Source organism: Peromyscus leucopus, chromosome 1 (genome assembly GCF_004664715.2).
Source record: "Peromyscus leucopus breed LL Stock chromosome 1, UCI_PerLeu_2.1, whole genome shotgun sequence".
NCBI lineage: Eukaryota > Metazoa > Chordata > Mammalia > Rodentia > Cricetidae > Peromyscus > Peromyscus leucopus.
The window spans coordinates 97,504,457-97,526,360 of NC_051063.1; the positions used below are offsets into that span (position 1 = coordinate 97,504,457).

A 21,904-nucleotide genomic window follows, 5' to 3' on the forward strand; every position below is an offset into this window, starting at 1 on the left:
GTATTTGTTTTATTTTTATTTTTTGATTTTTCAAGGCAGGGTTTCTCTGTGTAGCTTTGGTGCCTGTCCTGGATCTTGCTCTCTAGACCAGGCTGGCCTTGAACTCACAGAGATTCACCTCGCTCTGCCTCACCGAGTGCTGGGATTAAAGGCGTGCACTACCACCGCCTGGCATGTTTTATTTTATTTAAATTTTTTTATTTTAGATACCAACCACTGTTACTCTTCCCTCCCCTTCTTCTGTTCCCCTCCCACCTCATCCCCCATTCACTCCTCATAAGGGGGAAAGGCCTCCCTTGGGTAGTCAACACTGTTTGGCATACCAAGTTGGGGCAGGACTAAGGCCCTCCCCACTGCATCAAGACTGAGTAAGGCATCCTACCATAGGGAATGGGCTCTAAAAAGCCAGTTCATGTACCAGGGATAGGTCCTGGTCCCATTGCCAGAGGCCCCACAAACAGATCAAGCCATACAACTGTCACCCACATTTAGAGGGCATAGTTTGGTCCTGTGCAGGCACCCCAGCTGTCAGTCCAGAGTCTGTGAGTTCCCTCTAGCTCATGTCAGCAGTCCCTGTGGTTTTTCCCATCATGATCTTAACCCCCTTTAGTCCCTCCTCTCTATCTTCAACTGAACTCTGGGAGCTTGGCCAAGTGCTTGGCTGTGGGTCTCTGTATCTGCATCCATCGGTTACTGGATGTACATTTTTAACACTGAAAGACTCAAAATTACTAATGATGAAAATACTTAGAAAATAATGGGAAAATTGAATAAAAAAGTAGAAGACAAAAACAGAGTAAGTAAAATAGAATGCTAGTGCCCAAACAACCTTGAAATGCTGACAAAGGTCCAGTGGTACCAACCAAGGAAAGGATGAATGATGTTAAAAGGGGGGACAGTGTGACTGCAGACAGAAAACAGAGTAAGACTGTGAAGAAATTCAGTCAATACATTTAAAACAGAAGAAATAAATTATCAAACAAGTCTAAACAATCAGTGCATTAGGAAGAAATAGAAAATGGTGTTGGTCTCCTGGCCACTAATGTAGCTAAATGATTTCCTTCAAAGAAAATACCTGACACTGCATGCCACATTTCACTAAACACTGTGGATAAAAGTAGTAGATATTATACAAAATCTTCAAGGGAAGAGGAGAAGATCCAATGCCCCCTAACTTGTTTTTAGTTTAGTTTAGTTTTTAAAGACACGTTCTATGTGACTCAGGTTGACTTCCTGCCTCAACCTTCCTAGTAGTGGGATCACATGGATGTGCAACAATATCTGGCTTTACAATTAATTTTAAAAGATTCTATATAAAACCAAATTATACAACTAGATGAACAGAGATCAAGAAAATAAAACCACTGGTTTTAATTTACAAATATAGCTGAAAAAGATTAGAACATTATAAAAACAACTGAAAGGAAAACACACACACACACACACACACACACAGAGTCATGTGTATCTGTTTATGAAGAACAGTAGACCATGAACAAATTTTCAATAAAACTAGAAAACAGTCATATAATATAAAACATTGAAAGATGAAAGACACAATTTATAGGCTTAGTGCAATAGATTCAGAAAAATCAAATAATAAAATTCCATGTCCACTCAGGTTTTCAAATAGTCTAATTCGATGTGTCACCTAATGGTGAAATACTTCAAAGAATTTCTTTTAAGATTAGAAACTAGTCCTAGAAAACACAATGAAACAAGTAATAAAGATGGGGTGACATGTGGTGGTATTGTGTTCCCCAAAATATTGTGTACTCTAATAAATTTATCTGGGGTCAGAGAACAGACAGCCACTAAATATAAAGGCTAGAAAATGGTGGCACTCACACCTTTAATCCTAGCATTCCAGAGATAGAAATCCCTCTGGATCTCTGTGAGTTCAAGGCCACATTGGAAATAGCCAAGCATGGTGACACACACCTTTAATCCCAGAAAGCCAGCCTTTAATCCCAGGGAGTGATGGTAGAAAGCAGAAAGATATATAAGGCGTCAGGACCAGAAACTAGAAGATTTTTGGCTGGTTAAGCATTTGGCCTGGTAAAGCTTCAGGCTTTTGAGCAGTAATTCAGCTGAGACCCATTCCGGATGAGGACTCAGAGGCCTCCAGTCTGAGGAGACAAGACCAGCTGAGGATCCGGCGAGGTAAGATAGCTGTGGCTTGTTCTGTCTCTCTGACCTTCCAGAATTTACCCCAATAACTGGCCTCGGGTTTGATTTTATTAATAAGAACTTTTAAGATTCCTGCTACAGTGACAGGAGACATCAAAAGAATTAGAAGGGAAAGGACTAACAAAATGGGGGCTGGGGAGGGGGTTCAGTGGGTAAAGTGTGTGCTACATAAGCATCAGGACCTGAGTTTGGATCTCTGGATCCCATGTAAAAGCTGAGTGTGTTCACACATGTCTGTGATCCTAACAACTGGGGAGGGGCAGAGACAAGCAGATCCCTAGAGCTCACTGTCCAAAAAGGCTAGTCAATCAGTGAGTGCTGGGTTCACAGAGATCCTGGCATCCTGTCTGAGAAAAGATAAGAATGTAGATGAATGTAGGTGGTGGCTCACGCACATCATGTAGACACATATCATGTACATGTACACACACACATGAACAAAATAGTCTTTATCTATCTATATATGCTACAATTGTCAATGCATAAAATGCAAGCAATCTGTGATCAAATTATTAGACACAATATGTAGCGATACTAAGTGTTGGCAAGAATACAGTATGAAATAGGTCAGATCCTACAGGCAGTACTGTAAACTGGCCAGACTACTTAAGGATGTTCTTTGACCATTCCCAGACATATTCACTGGACAAATTCTTGCTCCTATTTAGTAGGAGTATGCATAAGAATGTATAATGGCAATAGTTTCTAAAGTAGAAACATACTTAGTAATTCAACTGCATAAGTTATGGTGTGCCATACAACAGATGCTAAAACATCACCACAGAAAATAAAAGCTGGGCAAGGAAGCTCATGTCTGCAATCTCAACACTGTGGGCATGGAGACATGAGAATCAAGTGTTCAATGTAATCTCAGTTCCACAGTCAGACCAAAGACAGTGTATGTTCCAAGATACTGTCTCAAAAAAACAACAAAAACCCACAACAACAAATAAATTCAATTAAGTTCAAAAGACTATGGTTATGTACCTAAACATCAATTATTCTAATAACATAATAGTCAACATAGTTTACAGAATAATATAGAGAATGTTTTTTAAAATAAATTTCAAAAATAGGAAAAACTAGGCAACCTATTGCTATATGGTAAATTATTTTAAAAACCAAAGGAACTGTAAATCTGAACTTCAATATATTGATTAACTCCAGGAAAGACTTGGGGGATAGTCAAGGGACATACAGAATTCTGCAAAAAAGACTGATAATGTCCTTCTCATTTAGCTAAGTTCTAAACTAGTGTTTTTTGTTATTATTTTAAAAGCATATGCATGCATTATACATGCTGTTGTCTGCATTACAGACTCCATCTAAAACAGTAGTAGTTCTCTATCTTCCTAATGCTGTGACCCTCTAATACAGGTCCTCATGGTGTGGTGAACCTAACCATAAAATTATTTTTATTGCTTACTTTATAACTGCAATTTTGCTACTATTATGAATCATAATGTAAATATTTGGCATGCAGGATATCGGATATATGATTCCTGTGAAAGGTTTGAAGAGTCATGGGCCACAGGTTGAGATGCTTTGCTTTGTTCCAATAATTATGCTATTTTGAAAGCTCTTGAGATCTATCTCTAAGAGGCCTGGAGCATCATCCACCCTTTGTTTCAAGAGCTCCATCCTACAGCTCTTTCTGCCATTGCTCACTCTAAGTAGTTCAAACAGCAGAGTGATTATGTGTCTGATGGGTAATGAGTAGAAAAATAATGCAGAGTGAGACTCAGTGGATTCTCACACAGACACAGCTCAGTAGACCCCAGCAATGGCTAGATTCCTGATAAGCACTTGGATGGAACTTGGCTTCCCAAGCAGAGAGCACAAACCAGGGCTGTCTATAGGACTTTGCAGTCCTTCGCATCAGTGAACCAAGCAGTCCTTAGGATGTTTAGTCCCACATGTGGTGATATCCTGAGCTGATGTTATCAGCTGTAACCAGCTAGAAAAACCAATTGCCAGCATCTTCACCCAACTTTGCCTTCAGTGAGGTTACACTGGCAAACTGAAATCAGGCTTGCTGGGAGTAATGCCAACACAAGAATCAGCACATTCTATATGTCAGCTATACTCCCCTGGGCCCTACCCTCCAGCCTGGTGACACTATCTACCAGCATACCCTTAGATATGACACAGTTGTGAAATCATATGATCATTGCTTGTGACATGCAGAACAATGGGATGATATACATTTCACCTAGCAAGCTCTGATTATAGAGCCCACTTCATCTGTATTCAACCATGCAGAACACACACACTAGACATCCCTTACATCCTTTCCTATCTGGGCAGAATTACATACTTACCTCTTTCAATCTGTAAATGGTCTGATGCTCATGGAAAATATAGGGGAATTCACAAATTGGCTACTACAAATTGCTGGAAATAGCTTTGTAACTTGAATGGAAACATAGGCTTTAAAGTATTAATTTTTTTAATGGCCTATGTTGTACTATGTCCCTTTCTGAACACAATATATCCATGCTGGCAGAAAGGGGTTCTCCTAACTTCTACTGTCACTAGGAGAGAAACTGTGACACTCTCTCTCAGGAAGAGTCTGAGGACTACAGAAAGCCTCTGAGCTACCAGCCAAGAAGCAGACCACCAAGAAAGAGATTTCTGATGTGTCTTGGGCCTATTTGCCCTGGAGCATGTAATAAATGTCAAGTGCATGGGCCTGTAGTCAGTGTTCCTGATGAGCACCAAACTCAGGCTTTCTGAAATGTTGACCTCCTGCCAGGAACTGTCCTCTCTCTCTTGACTAAGACAAATCTCCACCAATGTCCATTATATTATTACTGCTCTGGCTTCCATGGCTGAGAGCAAAACCCATCATTTTTACACTCAATAATTTCAATTTTATTTCTCCCAAGGAAATTATGAAGATTAAATTTTATTTCAATGTGAGTATTTATAAAGTTCACACTCTTTCCAGAGGAATAAAACTTAACAGAGATTAATTGGTTCATGGGTTTACCACTACATAACATCTTCAAGTCCAGTATCCCTAGAGCCTCACCAAATGAGTCCTTCATGGGAACTTCATTTTATTCACTATCTTAATAAGATAAAAGATAAACTTGAATTATCATGTGGTACACATCTGCAATCACAATTCTCAGGAGGCCAATGCAGGGGATTGCCAGTGCTAGGCTAGCCTGCTCTACAAAGTGAGATCCTATCTCATGAAAGTAAACTTATATATCTTATTTTTAGACACTATTCTGGAGGTGTGATGCTAGTCAGAAACAAGTTAAACTTGGCTTTTGCATTTAACAGCACAGTCGGCCGGGGAAGAAATAAAACTGAACAAATGAACAGAAGAAAACAGTGTATGTAATGGTAGACGTACAAAGTGACATGGAAAGCAAATATCAGAGACTTTTCCCAATCCGGGACACAGAAAGTTTAGCTTATAGATGGGGCATAAGAGCTTGGTAGGAGTAGCAGGCAAAGGGGACAGAGAGGTAAACCAACATAGCCCATCATGTGAACTAAACAGAGTGACTGCTGTAAAGCAATCCTAATCCACACTCAGCTGATACTCAGCTATGAATCCCTGGCTGAATCTCTTAATGGGGCATCCATCTGACGTTCATCTGCCAAATGAAGAGTTTAGATTGTAGGATTTGTAGAGTTCTATTAGATGGCAAAGCAAACATAATAAATAGATGGTGTTCAGTTACTATAAGTAAAAATAAGGTGTTTTTTTTTTTTTTTTTTTTTTAAAGAAGCTTCAAGCATCACAGCAGTTTCCAGCATTAAGGTAAGTATTCACAGAAACCCCTCCAGATAAGAAGTAACACTAGCTTACAAAATTCTTCTAAGTGTGCAGCACAGCTAATGAGGCAAAAATAGAATTTTTCAGTGACCGGAAACAGTAACTATGAATCCACCGAGGTAAGTAAGCCCTGGAGCTGGGGTTGGAAGGAGGGGAATGTGCTCTAGTGTTTAGCTCCTGGTATTCAAAGGACCGTGAGACAGTCCTGCTTAAAGCTAGATTCCCAAAGCCCAGGTCACATTGTTAAAAGATGAGTGAAACAGGTAGATAGTGGGGATACATCCTGTCTTGGACTTGACCTAGAAAAAGGAGGGAAAAAAAGCATCTCTGTAACCAGTTTCCAAACAATAATACATACTGCCAACTGCCCAAATCTCTAAAGCTCAGGATTTTTTTTTTTTAAACTGTTCACTTTTACATCTTATAGACTCAATCTCAAATCATGGTTGGAGGAATGTATTTTAAATGCACACATTTTTATAAAGTTTCAAGCCAGATAATTTTATAGCTACAAATAAAATAGGCAGTAAGACCTGATGAGTCATTAGCCAATAGAAATGCCAAGAAAAAAAGCCAGAGATGCTCAAATCTCAACTGGAGCCACAAGGAATAAAATATAAAAGCAACTACATATAAAATACATACATAAAAACAATATGCATACACTTATAAATGTATACATAGCATGCATGTATGATGTGTATGCATGAATTAAAAAAAAAAAAAAAAAAAAAAAAAAAAAAAAAAAAAAAAAAAAAAAAAAAAAAAAAAAGAATTAATTAGAGAAAAGATACTCAGATTCAGGACTAAATCCTGATCAGGATAAACAAAAAGAAATGCCTAATAGCAATGTTGTAATTAAAGTATAGAACACTAAGAAGGAAAGGAAGATCTAAAGATCAATAAAAAGGAAAACTGACATACGCAGTAGTAAATGGCACAGTAAATATTGACTTTAAAAAGGAAGTTAGGAAACAATGGAATGATTAGCTCACATCCCCCAAATCAAAGTAACAGAGAGTTTTATTCACCTAAATTTTATTCCCAGAAAAGTAGCCTTCAAAGAATAATCTCAAAACAAAGACACTTTTGGGAGTGTTGGGTTTGACTGGAGGTTATGGCCAGTCCACAGACTTTCCAAGAAACAGACATCCCAGTTTCCCTCTCCTCACTTCTTTGTTGTCTGAACCTCGGGAGAAGCCAAACACCAAGGGAGTTTTTACAGCATGGAGAGAGAGAGAGAAATAAAAACCTGAGGCCTCCAGGGGCACCAAGCAGGAATGAATGGAAGATCCAAAATAGTCCTCCAACTAAGGTGATGAAGTAAAAACTACCTTGCTTTCAGAGCAAACAAGAACAGCACATGAGAACTCCATGTACCAGTCACATGTTTCAGTGCAGAACACATCAGCAAACTGAACTCAGCAGTGTACAGAAAAGGTAACACATCAAAGCAAGTTTGGATTAAACTAGGAATATAAGATTGAGTGAAAATTAGAAAACTGATCAATATAATGGACCATCATAGTAGATTAATACAGTTATTATAGTTGATTATATAGTTATAGCATTTGAGAAAGGGACAACCTTTTATGATGTAACTCAGTCCACTAGGAACAAAAATAGACTTTTATTTGGCACAAGGTTTAACTACGAAGCTCAAGTTGGTCTCAGATTTATAATTCTCTTGCTTCAGTTTCTTGAGTGCTGGAATTGATGGTGTGAGATACCATACTTGGCAGAGAAATGCCTCCTGGATATGTTGAAGGTGCCCACACAATACCTCTAGGAAAAAAAAAAATCATACTCTACAGGAATGTAAAGACATTCTATCTAAAATATGCAACAAGTCAAAGATGCCTGCCCCCATATTTACTAGTTCAAACCCTACTGGATATCCTAGTTTGTGCATTAAGCAACAACAACAAAACCAAAAAGACTAAGAAATAAAAGGTACAGACCAGAAAGCAGCAAAGCCATCATAATTCATACATGACTGATTATTTACAGAGAAATTTCAGAAGCACCTATAAGAATTAAGAATTTCACAAGAGAAACATAAAATTTCACTTACACACCTGTAATAGTCATAAAATGCTATTTGAGAAGTTATCATTTAAGGTAACAAAAATGGGTAGCTAACAACAAATCTGACAAGACCTGGCAGGGACCTTATGTAGAAAAACCACAAATCCTGAAGGCAAGGCTTCAAATAAAGCTAACATAAATGGAAAGAACACTGTGAATGCAAAGATGTGAACTTGCCTTAAATTGCCTCATAGACTTCACACCCTCCAAAATCAGACAAGATCATTTGCTCATGCTAGGCAAATGCTCTACCCAATCCCTCGAGGACAAAACATGTAATGCAATGTCAGTGCTGTACAAATGCATTTTAAAAAATATTTTCAGTTGAATTTAAGGATTCAGAGTCCCTGGGAAGTCCACAGAATTGTATCAGTGTATGGTTAAGACAAATTGAAAATGAAGGGGCGAAAATTCTAACTTTTAAAAAACTATTTTCCTGTGATCTGGTCCTTATAATATAGTGATAGTTTAAGATCCTAAAAGAAAGAATTTTTGTTTGACATTGCAGCTTTAAAAATTATGTGAAAAATCAAGTATCAGTCAAAACTGAACCAAGAGAAGTTTTTGCTTTTTTAGATGTTAAGGTGCATTATGGAATAAGAGCATTTGGCAAACCATGCAATGTGAAGGTGCAGTGCAGCAGAACAATGGATGGGAAAAGGAATCCAGAAGCAGATTCTTCTTAAATGGTAATCCACATATGACAGAGCATGCACTGCCCTTCACATCACTGGGGAAACACTCCAGAAAATTCCATATCGACCTAGAAGAATAAATCTGGGGTGTGTCATAAATGAACTGGAGTTGAATCCTCTAATGTAATGGTAGTTTGGGATGGGTCATTTGAACAGTGGTTGGATTTAGAGGAAGTCATGAGTGTGGGGCCCCGTGGTGGAACTAGTGTCCTTATAAGGTTAGTGATCAGGCTCTCTTCAGCAGTGAGGATGTTGGGAAGGCGAGATGGGAGAGAGTGCCATCAGCTGTGAGCCTTGCTAACACCTTGAGTTTAGACTCCTCGGGCTCCAGAACTGTAAGAAATCAATGTCTGCTTAGATGTTTATCCTGTGGGATCTTGTTATGGCAGCCAGAGCAGACCAATACAAGATGCCTCTGTTATATGATTAAAAAAAAAAAAAAAAAAACAAACTCACTATTCTGGGAAGACAGAAATTACACTTGATACATACATATGTATAAGAACAATTTAGAAGGTAGGACAGAGGCCATAAATTTGAGAAAGAAAGGTGGGGGCAGTATACAGAAGAGGTAGCAAGGAGGGAAGGAGAAAATGATGTAGTTATATTTTAATTTCAGAAAATAAAGATGTCAAAACTTTAAAACTTTTGGCCATGCAGGGTAGCATCCTTCTGAAATTACAGCACTCGGGAGACAGAGGCACACATATCATTACAAGTTTGAGGCTAGCTTGATTTACTCTCTATAGTGAGTTCAAGGTCAGCCAGGGATACATAGTGAAAATCTATCTCAAACACAAGCAAACAGATCCTACAAACTCAAAAGCTTGCAATAGAAAAGTATTAACAACATACCAAGATTCTTAACGAAGACACTGCCATGCTAGTTTACAATGGAAAACATTGATACATTTTTACAATAACAGGCATAAGAATTTCTATTAAAAGTTACCATGCAGTCCAGACAGATAGCTCAGTGGGTAAAGGGAGGGGCTGAACAAGTCTGAAGTCCTGAGTTCCACCCCCAGAACCCATGTAAAAAGCACGATGGTAGCATGTATGTAATCTCAACAGTCCTACAGGGAGATGGGAGACAGGCTCAAAGCCAGGCTAGCCTAGAGTATGAAGCACAGGAGCAAAACCAAAAGAGACCTTGCCTAGGAAGCTAGAACGAGTCCCCCCCCCCCACCTGAGTTGTACGTTTACCTCCATGCTTGACACATGTAAGTACCCATTCACCCCTCCACACACTAATAAAAATTGTTACAAAAATAAGTCACCACAGAGTTAACACACACACACCACCATAAACTGACAGATGACTATAGTGCATATCACTAACATAGACTTACATACAGACTATAAAAAGAACTTAGATCATCATGGAGGAGAAAGCAGCAGAAGAGTGTGCTGAACAGCCTTTCACAAGAAAGGAAGCCAGAATGACAAATAATCACATAAAAAGATGGTCAACCTTGGCAGCCAAGAAAAAAAGCAGTCATGGCATTTCACATGGACACACATACACCCTAACCAGCATGAGGAGATCAAGAGTTGGTGAGGAAGTGGAGCACTGGAAATGGTGACATCTCAGCAGCAGGGGACCTACTTGAGGAGCCACTGTGGAAAGGCTTGTACTACTTGGTTGAACACTGTATCTGAACTTCAACAGGGAATATACTCTAAAAAACAGTGGCACTGCGAACCAACAGACGAACATAAAGTCATTCTCTGTTATGCTATTCTGAATCACAATTAATAACCTGAATGTCATCATTGTAAGAATACTAAGGGGCTGGAATGAAGTCTCCATCGTTAAGAACACTTACTACTGCTCTTGCGGAGGCCCAGGTTCAATTCCCAGGACCCACATGGGGACTCTTAACTGCCTGTACCTCCAGCAATAATGCCCTCTTCTGACCTTCGTAGGTACCAGGCACAGACACACATGCAACCAAAACACATTTACCCATAAAATAAAAATCAGTGGATAAAATTCTTCCAGAAAGAATGCTTATTTGTCATATATTAGAACAATGAAATATTGTATACAATGAAAATACACAAATCACATTCACTGCATTGACCTCTATTGTTAAATATCATAATTCATGTTGAGTATAAAAGAAGAGATATGAAAAGAAGGAACAAAACTTCAACACACACATACACGTGTCACAATATAAGTAAAATTCAGGATAGTGGGAGGGACTATGGCAACAGAATACCAAGAGTAAAAGTATGAGTGTGTTCTCTTCTTCATCTGGTGGTTTCATGCCTGCTCATTTACCTACTCTCTCATTGTTCTGCTGGTGTATATTATTCACAGGGTATTTCCTGCTTCTGCATCATAGAAGCAAAGCCTCAGTGAATCTCAGATCTCTGTTCTCAGTTTCTGGACACAGTCACATTAAAAATTATGAGGCAGATTATGAAACAATCTGTAATTCCACTCATAGTACCTCCCTTCTCCTACGGCCATCCAAAAGCCTGAGTAAATGCTTCATGAGGAATCACACATTCTTCTTAATTCTTTTGCAGTCCAGAATTTTCCAACAATGACCCAGAAACTCTTAGTTCTGGAAGAGGGCTGCAATGTTATTGATCTCATGGCTAGGAGGTCTCTGTAGCCTGACACCATATTCCTGTTCTTTTTGAGGAGACCTTTCCCCCAAGGACCTGCCTCACCTGGACTGTGGTCAGCCTCTGTGTACACACTGTTGCTCTCTCCACAAAACCCCTAGATGGCAACTTCCAGGATCCCCACTGAGCTACCTAGAACTGCTCTAGGTAGTTTTCGGCTCCATTTGCCAGATCATTACAAAAGAGTCTGTCTGGATTGTGTGAACAATGCCTCCCTACCAAAGCCTGAGATCAGGCCTCATCAGAGCTCATCATCCTGGCTGGGTTCTATACTCATACATATTTGTTAAATGCTCCAGGGGGTGCTATTCTGGGGACACTCAGTCTTACTATGAACATCCTTTCTATTTCATTCGTTTAATCCTCCTCAGTTGCCTCCTGATTTTGGCAGCTGGGATTTGAAGATAATCCTTGCTCTCCTCAGCATCCATTTTTGAGTTTACAAATGTTATTCAAGATGAAGAGGTCTGTTCCTTCCACAATATCCCAAATCACTCTAGCTTTATCAACAGCTGTTCTCTCTACCTTCTCTTCCTTCCAAACATGAAGATGGAGCCCACCATGACCTTGGCCACACTTTCCTTACCCAGATAGCATGACAGTGCTGGCACAGGTACTTCAGAGCACGTGGAGAGAACTACTAAGGTATGAGGAAGTTCCCAGATCATAAATATGTTTAAGGGCTGAAGAGTACTTTGTGGGTATGTGGTCCTCGGGTACAGATTTGAGGGTCGTCTTCTTTAGCAGAGTGAGTTTTTGACTCACTCAAGGCTCAATCCCAAATTAGATGTGTACCTGAGCCAGAAAGTGACTTGGTCCCTCTGGATGCCAAGGTGAAGAGGGCACCACTGGCCTCAAGAAAAAGCACTAAGAGTAGCCTCAGGGAATCTCATCAGGCAACTTGAAAGCATCACTTTCCCAACAAAGTCTAGTTTTGCTGAGTCTGGAGCTTTAGGGTGGTTCAGCAGGGAGTGACAAGGATGTAAATGGAAGAAAAGCATCCCATGGGATCCCATGTTTGAAATGTAAACATGGCTACATAGACTCTTGACCTCTCCTAAGTCTGACATGAGAAGTGACCTTTTGTGGATCAGTTCTCCCTTCTTTTCAGACTGACTTCCTTATAATTTTAATTAATGAGTATTATGTTTGAAATTACAATGCTAACTCTTCTCAACCACTTCCTAGTTCAGGGTTAAAATCGAGGATTTGTTCCTGAAAGCACTGTTAAGCCAATAGGAGAATCCAGACATGGATCTGGTGCTGTCAATCACGCAATGGACTTTCAGCTGTAGAATACAGTGAACAGGAGGTGGAGACCCAGTTAGTACAAACTGAGATAGCTCTTAAGAAAATGTGAGGACTGATAGAGAAGAAGTAAGAAAGAGGAAAACTGATTCCTTAATAGTTTTAGCAAATGATTTTTGTCTATATCAAAATCAATACTGTTAAAAACCTATCCCTCCATTGATACAAAGAGCTTTTAAAACAACAGTATCATTGTCACTTTCGTAGTTTGCTCCCAAATAACATAATGTATAAGCAGTCTTGCTGTGAAAACCAAGAAGCAACCCCTCCACACCAAATGAAGCAATGCTAGACTCACGTTGGTGACATACTCGATATCCTTCCAAAGGATGCACTCCCTGGGAAAATCAGCCAAGTCGAAGAAGTGGTCCACCACCACTTGACCAATCAAATCATGGCGAGAGAACCTGTCAAAGTCATACACAGAGAAGTGAAGCTTCCGAGCTTCAAGGTCATTGTAGGGAACAGGAAATAAAAACACCTCATCAAATACAGGGTTTAGGGTCTTCCTGTGAACTTTAGTCTGGTGTTTTGTTTTCCGGTCAGGAAGCAAGTAGATCTTGACATAAGGATCTGAGGTCCCAGAGAAGTCCTTGGCAGGCAAGTTGACGGCTTTGTGGATCTTCACGATGAGCTGTTCCAAGTCACAGTCATATTTTAAAATGAAGTTCAGCTTCCCGCAGGCCTTGCTGTTACTCCTCCTCCCATCGTCATTGTCCAGGGACCTCTGCTTATATAATTCTGGTTTAATTCTACCAATCCCAGTCAACTGCTCCTGCCTCTGAAGCTGCTGGATATTAAAGTCCGGGTTTGACAGATTCAGTTGTCTTCGGATTGAGTTATGCCTTAAATGAAGAGCAAGACACAGCAGAGTTATAACCTCATTAGCTATCTGTCTTTCAGAAACTAGTGCCTGGAACATCAGTGTGCTGTTACATTTTGAGTAGTGCTTATGTCCATGTCTGTGTCCACCCCTCACTTTTTTTTTTTTTCCTAAACTGAAAATGCTTATCAGGTGAGTAATATGAGTAAAGATGCTCCCTACAGCTTTAGGCTAAAAATTGAGGCTTGGTAACAGGAAATGAACTTCTGCACATGTGACCCAAAAGTTTTAAAGGTTTTCATGCACTTTCTAAATGGTCTAATGTGCATTAGAGCCTATCTGGCTTGTAGGATGTGAAGATTTGCATGAACAAGCTTCTTTAAGAAGAAAATTACTCACTTTTAGATTATATCCCCAAATTGAAATAACTGGCTGTGTGTTGTGTTACAAAGAATGCATCTTACTCAAGCTAGGTGTGGTGGCTGATGCCTGTAATTCTAGCACGTGGGAGGCAGAGATGGAACCTTTACCACTGAGTTAAAGTCAGCCTAGACTGGAAAGTGAGACACAGCCTCTGAAACCAAACCAAAGATAGCTTTCTCTGTATTACATGAAATTTTCTACTACTGGCTTACAGCTTTATAAAGACACAAATTCTTACTCATTAAGATAAAATTATTTCATTGTGGGAATAGAGATTTTACTATTGTAAAGACTTATGGGACCAGGGTATGCATGCTTGCAAAGGATTATGGTGCCTTGGTCAGGAAAGAGACCATGCTGTCTGCTGCTTCACATGTGTTATCAGCAAGTGAGTGTTTTCTTTCTAAAAATTTATTATGTATGTGTATGTGCATATGTGTGTAAGTGTGTGTGTGTGTGTGTGTGTGTGTGTGTGTGTGTGTGTGTGCATGTGTCTAAGGGTGTTCATGGAAGCCGTAAGCTCATACCCTCTGAGCTAGAATTACAGGTGGTTGTGATCTACCGAATATGAGTGCTGGGCCCAAGTTCCTGTCCTCTGAAAGAACAGCAAGTACTCTTAACTGCTGACCCATCTCTCTGGGCTCAAGAAGTTTCACTTCTGAAAGAAACTTTCTTGACAAGAAATTAAAGTTGAGAGATCATGAATTAGAGATAAATTAAGGAAGGTTAGATGCTGATATTAGCACATTAGACTTTGCTAATGGACTCTAGTCTTCACCTCTAAGCTTGAGTTAGAAGTTTCTCTAAAAGTTCCCCTTAAGTCCTGTCTCATCTGAATTGGTCCTCATTGGGAGGAAAAAGCAATCATTACAGATAAGGCTGGTTATTTAACTGCTTTTTTATGTGGTGCTAGGGAGTAAACTCAGGGCCTCCTACCTGCTACATAAATGCCCCACTAACTGAATTGGAATATCCAAGTTTACTTTTTACTTTTTCCTCTGATGCAAGCTCTCAACAGTTTCTCTGGCTGTCCTTAAACTCAGTCTGTAGTTCACATAGGCCTTGAATGTGTGGTCCTTGTTCTTCAGCCTCTAGTAGGCCCCTCTTGCTGGCATTATAGGTCTGCATCAACAGGCCTACAATAAGGCTGTACCAAAGGTTGCTTTTTCTTGTTTTTAGCTCAGAGTGCTGACTATATGCTAATTAGCCAGTCAATAACCTGAATTAAAATAGTGTCTCTAGTGGAAAGTGACAGGGACATCTGAGTTGTCTCTAATGGACTGGTGACTGGTTGGAGAGGCAGAGCAGATACTTGGAATTGCTTTCCTTTCCTTTCTTGAGACAACCTTATGAAATAATCATGTGAAAATGGGATTTACACACCCAAAACATTGAAACCATTCTTTTCTTTATAGCTCAGATGTCACATTGAACATCTCGACTCATCCTAAAATAGCCCCTGGTCACTAATCACCCATATAGCACCCCCAAGATTGCTGTCACAGAAGGATCACTTGTACCTGTCACATTCAACACAGCCCACATCAAACAGACACATATCCCAGGTACAAAAATGGCCAGACATGCAAAGACTGCAGTCTGAAGGCATCTGCTGCAGATTATAATTTCTTCCAGAGAAATCGAGAATGTTAAAGGTATTTTTTGTGCCTAATGATTTAGGGGAGGTCAGAAAGACAGGACATGCTTTTAAGTGATCAAACTGGCTGTCCATTAGTGTAGCCAGGCCACTCCCTCATCCAGAAGTGGAGCTGCTGTGGAGCCAGAACAGAGCTTTAATTTTGCTCTGCTGGACTTTGTGTGCAAGAGGGACTGGCACAGAGTAACAGGCATCCTACTCTAGGCAGAAACCAGAAGAGTTAAGGGTACCAGCTCCAGCTCTCTGCTCTTCATCTTTCTTTTCAAGTTAGATCCGGTCATCTATACTTCAGTGAAGTCATTTTATGCCATTCTGGCTAAGGACTAGTTAGTAGGACTAACAGGTGATACTAGTTAGTGGTACTCTTTATGTAATAAATTGCACTCTTGATAGCCAATAGGTGTAGCCTTGGGATGTGGTTCAGTTGGTGGAGCGATTGCCTAACACTCACCAAGCACTGGGTTCAGTCTCAGCACAACCTAAAGCTGGGGATGGTAGTTCGTGCCTGTCATCCTAACACTCAGGAGGTAGAGGTTAGGAAGCTTCCAAATTCAAGGTCATTCTTGACTACAAGGCAAGTTGGAGGCCAGTGTGGGATACATGAGACCGCTTCTCAGAGACAGCTCCTGAGTGCTTCTACTCAGGACTTGAGTCTGATTGGACCAGCACTGGGCCCAGTCTCTGAGCCACACTCTTCCTGGGTTTCTGCTAAGCAGACTCTGCATAGCAGGATTCCTTCATGTTTTTATAGTTCTGGCTGTAGATTCATCACAGAAAAAATTTTGTCTGCACCCCTGTCTGTAGAACTAACCTATGGAGCACATTTTAATTTAAATTAGAAATAAACAGAACTAACCAATGGAGCACATTTTAATTTAAATTTTAAGTAAATGGATTTACCTACTTAATAGTGGAACATATTATGTTCAACATATGCATTCCCTTAGACAAAATCTGGAGATATTAGTATTACATGTTCAGCTCTTCCTAATCACAATGGAGTACCAGTTGGTAAAGGGAGAGGGCTGGAGAGGACATTATGGAGACATTTGTACTTCAAAGGCAGAAGCCAAATCTCATCCCTGAATGTGCAGGAAGACCCATTCCAAATTCCAAAGCAAATTCTGTCAGTAAAGTGCTTGCCTTGAACAAACAAAAATCTTACTTCAGGGGGATGAAGCTATGGCTCAGTGGTTAAGAGCATTTACTGTTCTTGCAGAGGACCTGGGTTCAATTCCCAGCACCATGTGGAAGATCAGCAACTTCAGTTGCAGGGGATCTAACACCCTTTGCTGACCTCTTCAAGCACCAGCATGCACATGGTATACACATGTACACACATACACAATGCTCACATACAGAAAACAAGATAAATCTAAAATAAAATAAAATCTAAGAAATTAAAATGAACGCGAGTCCAACTTCCAGAATCTTTTTTAAAAAACTATTTCATTCTTTTATAACAAAACACAAAAGCTGGGTGTGGCAGCACATATTTGTAATCCCAGCACTGGGAAGTTGGAAATAGGTAGATCACTGGGGTTCAATGGCCAGGCAGCCTAGCCTACTTGATAAGTTCTATACCAAGGAGAGATCCTGTCTCACAAGAAAAGATGGTAACTAGTGCCCGAGAAAAAACAGTTGAGGTTGTCCTCTGAGCTCTACATAGACATGCATGCATGCATGCATGCACACACCCACCCACATACATACCACACACACTGTAAATATTCTTCTAAACAATTCAGTCACAAATATGTGTATTACTACACAACATATATTTTACATGTTAATTCATGCCTACTAAAATTTCTCTCCAGAATTACTAGTGGGAAAACAGTTGAATCTCACTGTAGGGTAGTAGATTAAATCTGTGTGTGTCTGTGTCTCTATGTTACATCTATGTCTCTGTTTCTCTGTGTGGCACTCATGTGTATCTATGTCTGTGCATCTCTGTATGTGCACATGTATTTGTGTGTATGACTCTGTGTACATGTGTGTCTCTGTGTCTGTGTGACACACCCACAGAACAGAGAGGTCCAAAAGAGCCAGAGAACCAGTGTAACTCACAACGTGCCTGCATTGCTGCTAATACTCTGTGGGCTGAGAAATCAGAGCAGGGAGACTGCCCTGGGGACACAAAGGAAAAGATGAAGTAAAGGAAATGGAAAATCAATATTCCATAGCTCTCAAGGGCAATTCAGATGGAGGCAGGAGGAAAAGGTAAGTCTAAAACAGACAGGACAGTGTTCTGACCTGCAGCCCCACACTGGGTTCCATGCTTCCAAATGACCTTCAGGGTAGTATACAAGAGGTTCCTCAGGGAGAGTCTAGAATTCTAGCATCTCTTCGTGACACTGGGACAGTTAGTGACTGTGGTAAGGAGGACTTTCTCTAAAACACCGTCTTCTACCTTCAGAGTACTCAGGATTTAATGCACATAATGAATGGAGGCAAAGGTGGAGAGATGGCTCAGAGGTTAAAAGCACTTGCTGCTCTTTAAGAGGGTCTAGCACAGGTCCTAGATCCCATGTTGTGACTCACAACCATCTGTAACTCCAGTTCTAGGGGATCTTCTAGTGAAGAGTATGTCAGTACCATACACATGTGTAATGAACATACATATAGGCAAATACTCATACACATAAAATAAAAATAATCTTAAGAAATGAAACACACACACACACAAACATAAACATAGGGAGGAAAAGGTAAGTTCCAAGGATGACGGGTCCCAGAATTGAGAGACAGCCTCCTTTGTAAATAAGCCACACCCTAACGCTGGCCCTGAGAAGCTGGCTGCCAGGATTGTGGCTTTTGGCTTTCTCCAGCTCCAGTTCTCTCAGGGCCAGAAGATGCTGCTTCTTTTCTTGGAGGAGGCAAGGAAAAGAACTTAAAGACTGTTCTTAGCTATCCCAGACCTCAGCTGAACCTGGAAGAAGTCTGGATTTAAAGATACTTAACACAGTTTGTACAGCAGTTTTCCTGTGATACACGAGCAAACACACCCAGCCTTGGGCTGAGCCCCAGCCACAGGGCCTCATGTGTATCTATGTCTGTGCATCTCTGTATGTGCACATGTATTTGTGTGTATGACTCTGTGTACATGTGTGTCTCTGTGTCTGTGTGACACACCCACAGAACAGAGAGGTCCAAAAGAGCCAGAGAACCAGTGTAACTCACAACGTGCCTGCATTGCTGCTAATACTCTGTGGGCTGAGAAATCAGAGCAGGGAGACTGCCCTGGGGACACAAAGGAAAAGATGAAGTAAAGGAAGGAGTAAGAAGTAAAGGAGGAGTAAGAAGCCCCAGGGAAAGGGATTTTGCTTCCTCCCCTTTCCTTTAATGGAAACTAACTAGTTCCAGCTCTAAGGTCAGTCCCTGAAGTATCCCCACAGTGCCAACCATTTTCATTAGATCTGAAGGAGATCTTACTGCAATTTAACAAATGAGAATGTGGAACGGACAGTGGACAGAAAGGTGCAGAGAAAGAAAAAAAAAAAGGTCTAGTTCAGGTCCTGAAGGTGATAAGTGGCCCAGCAGGTGAAGGCTCAGTTCTCCAGGAGTTCTGAAGTACAACAGGTGAGGATAAATCATGACTACAGGTTAGAGAGTCTGGGAACAGATAAAGAATAAAAAGGTCCTGGCTCAGGAAGGTTTAATGGAAGAGACGAAAGTTGAGCTGGCTTTGCCTCAACTGTATTCTCTTGCAAAATGATACTGGAGACTTCACTAGGAAAACAACTCCAAGGATGTTCAGCTCAGTAGCCCCAGTCGCTTTCTCCAAAGTCCTTTACTAAAGTCTAGCATCCAGTGCTTAGGACCCATTTCTGGGTTTCCTGAGCTACCATGGACAAGTACACACTCTTCTATGCTCCTTCATCTCTATGACCTCATCTCAAGAGATGAAACCTGATCTACTTTCCCCACAGGCTTCAGGGGCCAAAGGGAGAAAAGAGGGAGGCAAACTGAACCTCAGAACTACCTTTGTGGGCAAAGTTCAGAAATAGTGAGACAAGACCCATTCTCCCCTGAAACTCTATGTGATGGAGAGAAGAGTTGGCCACTTTCAAATACACTTCTCTTTCTTATGTAGCCGTTATCAACCATGTCTTCCCATTCCCAAGTGCACCCAGATCACACATTCCTTCATCACTGCAGGCCTGAACTGGTCCCTCATGCTTAGCCTTCACCGACCCCACAGATCTTATGCATAAGGTTAATCTCTACAGACTTGAGCATTTCAACCAGTGTGATTGGTGCTCTTCTTTGGGGCCTTTGAGGAGAGAGTTATGTTTTCTTTGTCTGTTTAAAAAAAAAATACTGGTACCCACCATAGAATTTTCCACATAATAGATGCTTAATATGCATGTTTAGAGTAAATGCATTACTGCCATGGATAAAACATCTTCTTATAATTAAATACTAGTAGGGAAATATGCATTTAAATATAGTTTTTGGGGATTTATGGGAATTCAGAGGTCTAGGTAACTTTAATTTTCAAAATCATCCATTTATTAAAATCCGAATAAATAACTGTAAGAGTAATTAAGAACCTTTTGTTTTCAATACCAAAACAGGACTTAATAGAAACATGCCACTTAGAGCTGGGGAATACAACCCAGTGGTAGAGCATTTGCCTAGCATGTGTGAGACTCTGGGTTCAATTCCAGCCATGAAAATAAGAACACCCCATAGAGTTATGACAACATTAACTTCAGTACTCTTTACTGGGGTTGTAGCCAATAAAAGGATCTAAATGTGAAGACTGATGGTTATCTTCATCTTTAGTCTCTGTCAGTGCATTTCCATGACTCTATGGATTGCTTACTACAGAAATAAGGTCAAAGGTCTACAAGGGAGACTCTTAATAAATGTGAAGCCTGAGGTGAATGACTTTCCACTGGCCTCACACCATTAAAGACCCTTCCTAGTCTATACTTCTGACCTTTTTGCCATCCTTGTCAGAGAAATGTGGACTGCTACTGGCCAATGTATTCTGTCAGTCATTCATAGAAGAGAGTCTGCTATTCCCAGAGCTGTACCAGGGACTAAACAGAGAAAAAGAAACAAACAGATACGGTTTTTGAGCTCACAGAGCAATCTAGAGGAAATAATGGATGCTAAAGAAACAAAGGATGACTTGGAAAGAGAGTCGAATGTCATGAAGGAGTGAAAATAAAAAACAAAACAAATGCAAAACAAGAGTGGGAGGCAGTAGAGGATGGAACATACCCTTCAGGTGGGGTGTCTGAGCCTCCTTAACAGGGACATTTAAGTTAGGACATTAGCACTGCAAAGGCAGGGAAGGTAAGAATAAAAGGAAAAGCATCAGTGGCTGAGGGAACAGAATGTGCCAAGGACTCTAGGCAAGAACAGGCTCAGATACGGCAGGGAGTAGGGGAGGCAAGTGTAGCTAAGAATGGTGAGCTTTCTATGGGGTCCAAGTGAACAGTAACCGCTGGAGTTGTGCATCATGGTGGCCCTGGCAGGAGGCTGCAGGCCTTCACAGATCTGACAGGAAGTTGTCAGTTGTCGTATGACCAGTTCAGTTGTCATAAAAGCAAATTATTAGGCAAGAAATCTGAGACTTAAAAATATGCCTGGACTTTCATCATGGGACATGACTCAGGAAACTGAGTAGAAGGTAGTTTCAGTTCCCTCTACTTTGGGGATCCAGGAAGTTTCATTTATTCAAGTTTTCTTAAAAAGCTCTGATACTGAAAAATTCTGAGAAAAGTAACATACCCACATTCCCAAAATATTAGGTCAATACTTCACAGAAGGCCTCACCAGATGAAAAAAACTAACAGGAATTCTCGGTTGTTGCAGCAGTAACTGAATTAACCAGACACAGAATTTTAACATGCTTGGCCTTGGGAAAACAACAGAAAGCCATGCTGACAAGAAGCACTTTGTGTGTGTGTGTGTGTGTGTGTGTGTGTGTGTATGTGTGTGTGTGTGTGTACATTGTTTCTTGAGAAAGCGTTTCACTGTGTTATGTACCCCTTGCTGTCCTAGATCTCACTGTAGACCAGGCTGGCCTCAAACTCGTAGAAATCCACCTGCCTCTGCCTCCTGAGTGCTGGGATTAAAGGGGTGTGCCATGGCCACCCAGCTGACATTCTTAGAAGACAAAGCTTAGCTCATTCCCATGGCAATGAGGTGAGCACAACATTCCCGGGGAAAGAGGCCAGGTTAAGTGATTTCCTCAGGAAATGCTATAGCAGAAGCTATGCCAACCATGGTGGCAAGGAGTGTACCCTGAGCACTGTGCACTG

At 40.6% G+C, this 21,904-nt stretch overlaps 1 protein-coding gene across 2 annotated transcripts in view; it reads right to left on the reverse strand.

The window, feature by feature from the left end:
- Positions 1-21,904, reverse strand: part of Syt9 (synaptotagmin 9) — a 175,233-nt gene that overhangs the window by 96,098 nt on the left and 57,231 nt on the right. For both annotated transcript variants that reach the window (XM_028859867.2, XM_028859868.2), the window contains exon 3: positions 13,019-13,565. In XM_028859867.2, the coding sequence (XP_028715700.1) occupies positions 13,019-13,565 (547 nt within the window). The remainder of the gene's footprint in view (positions 1-13,018; positions 13,566-21,904) is intronic.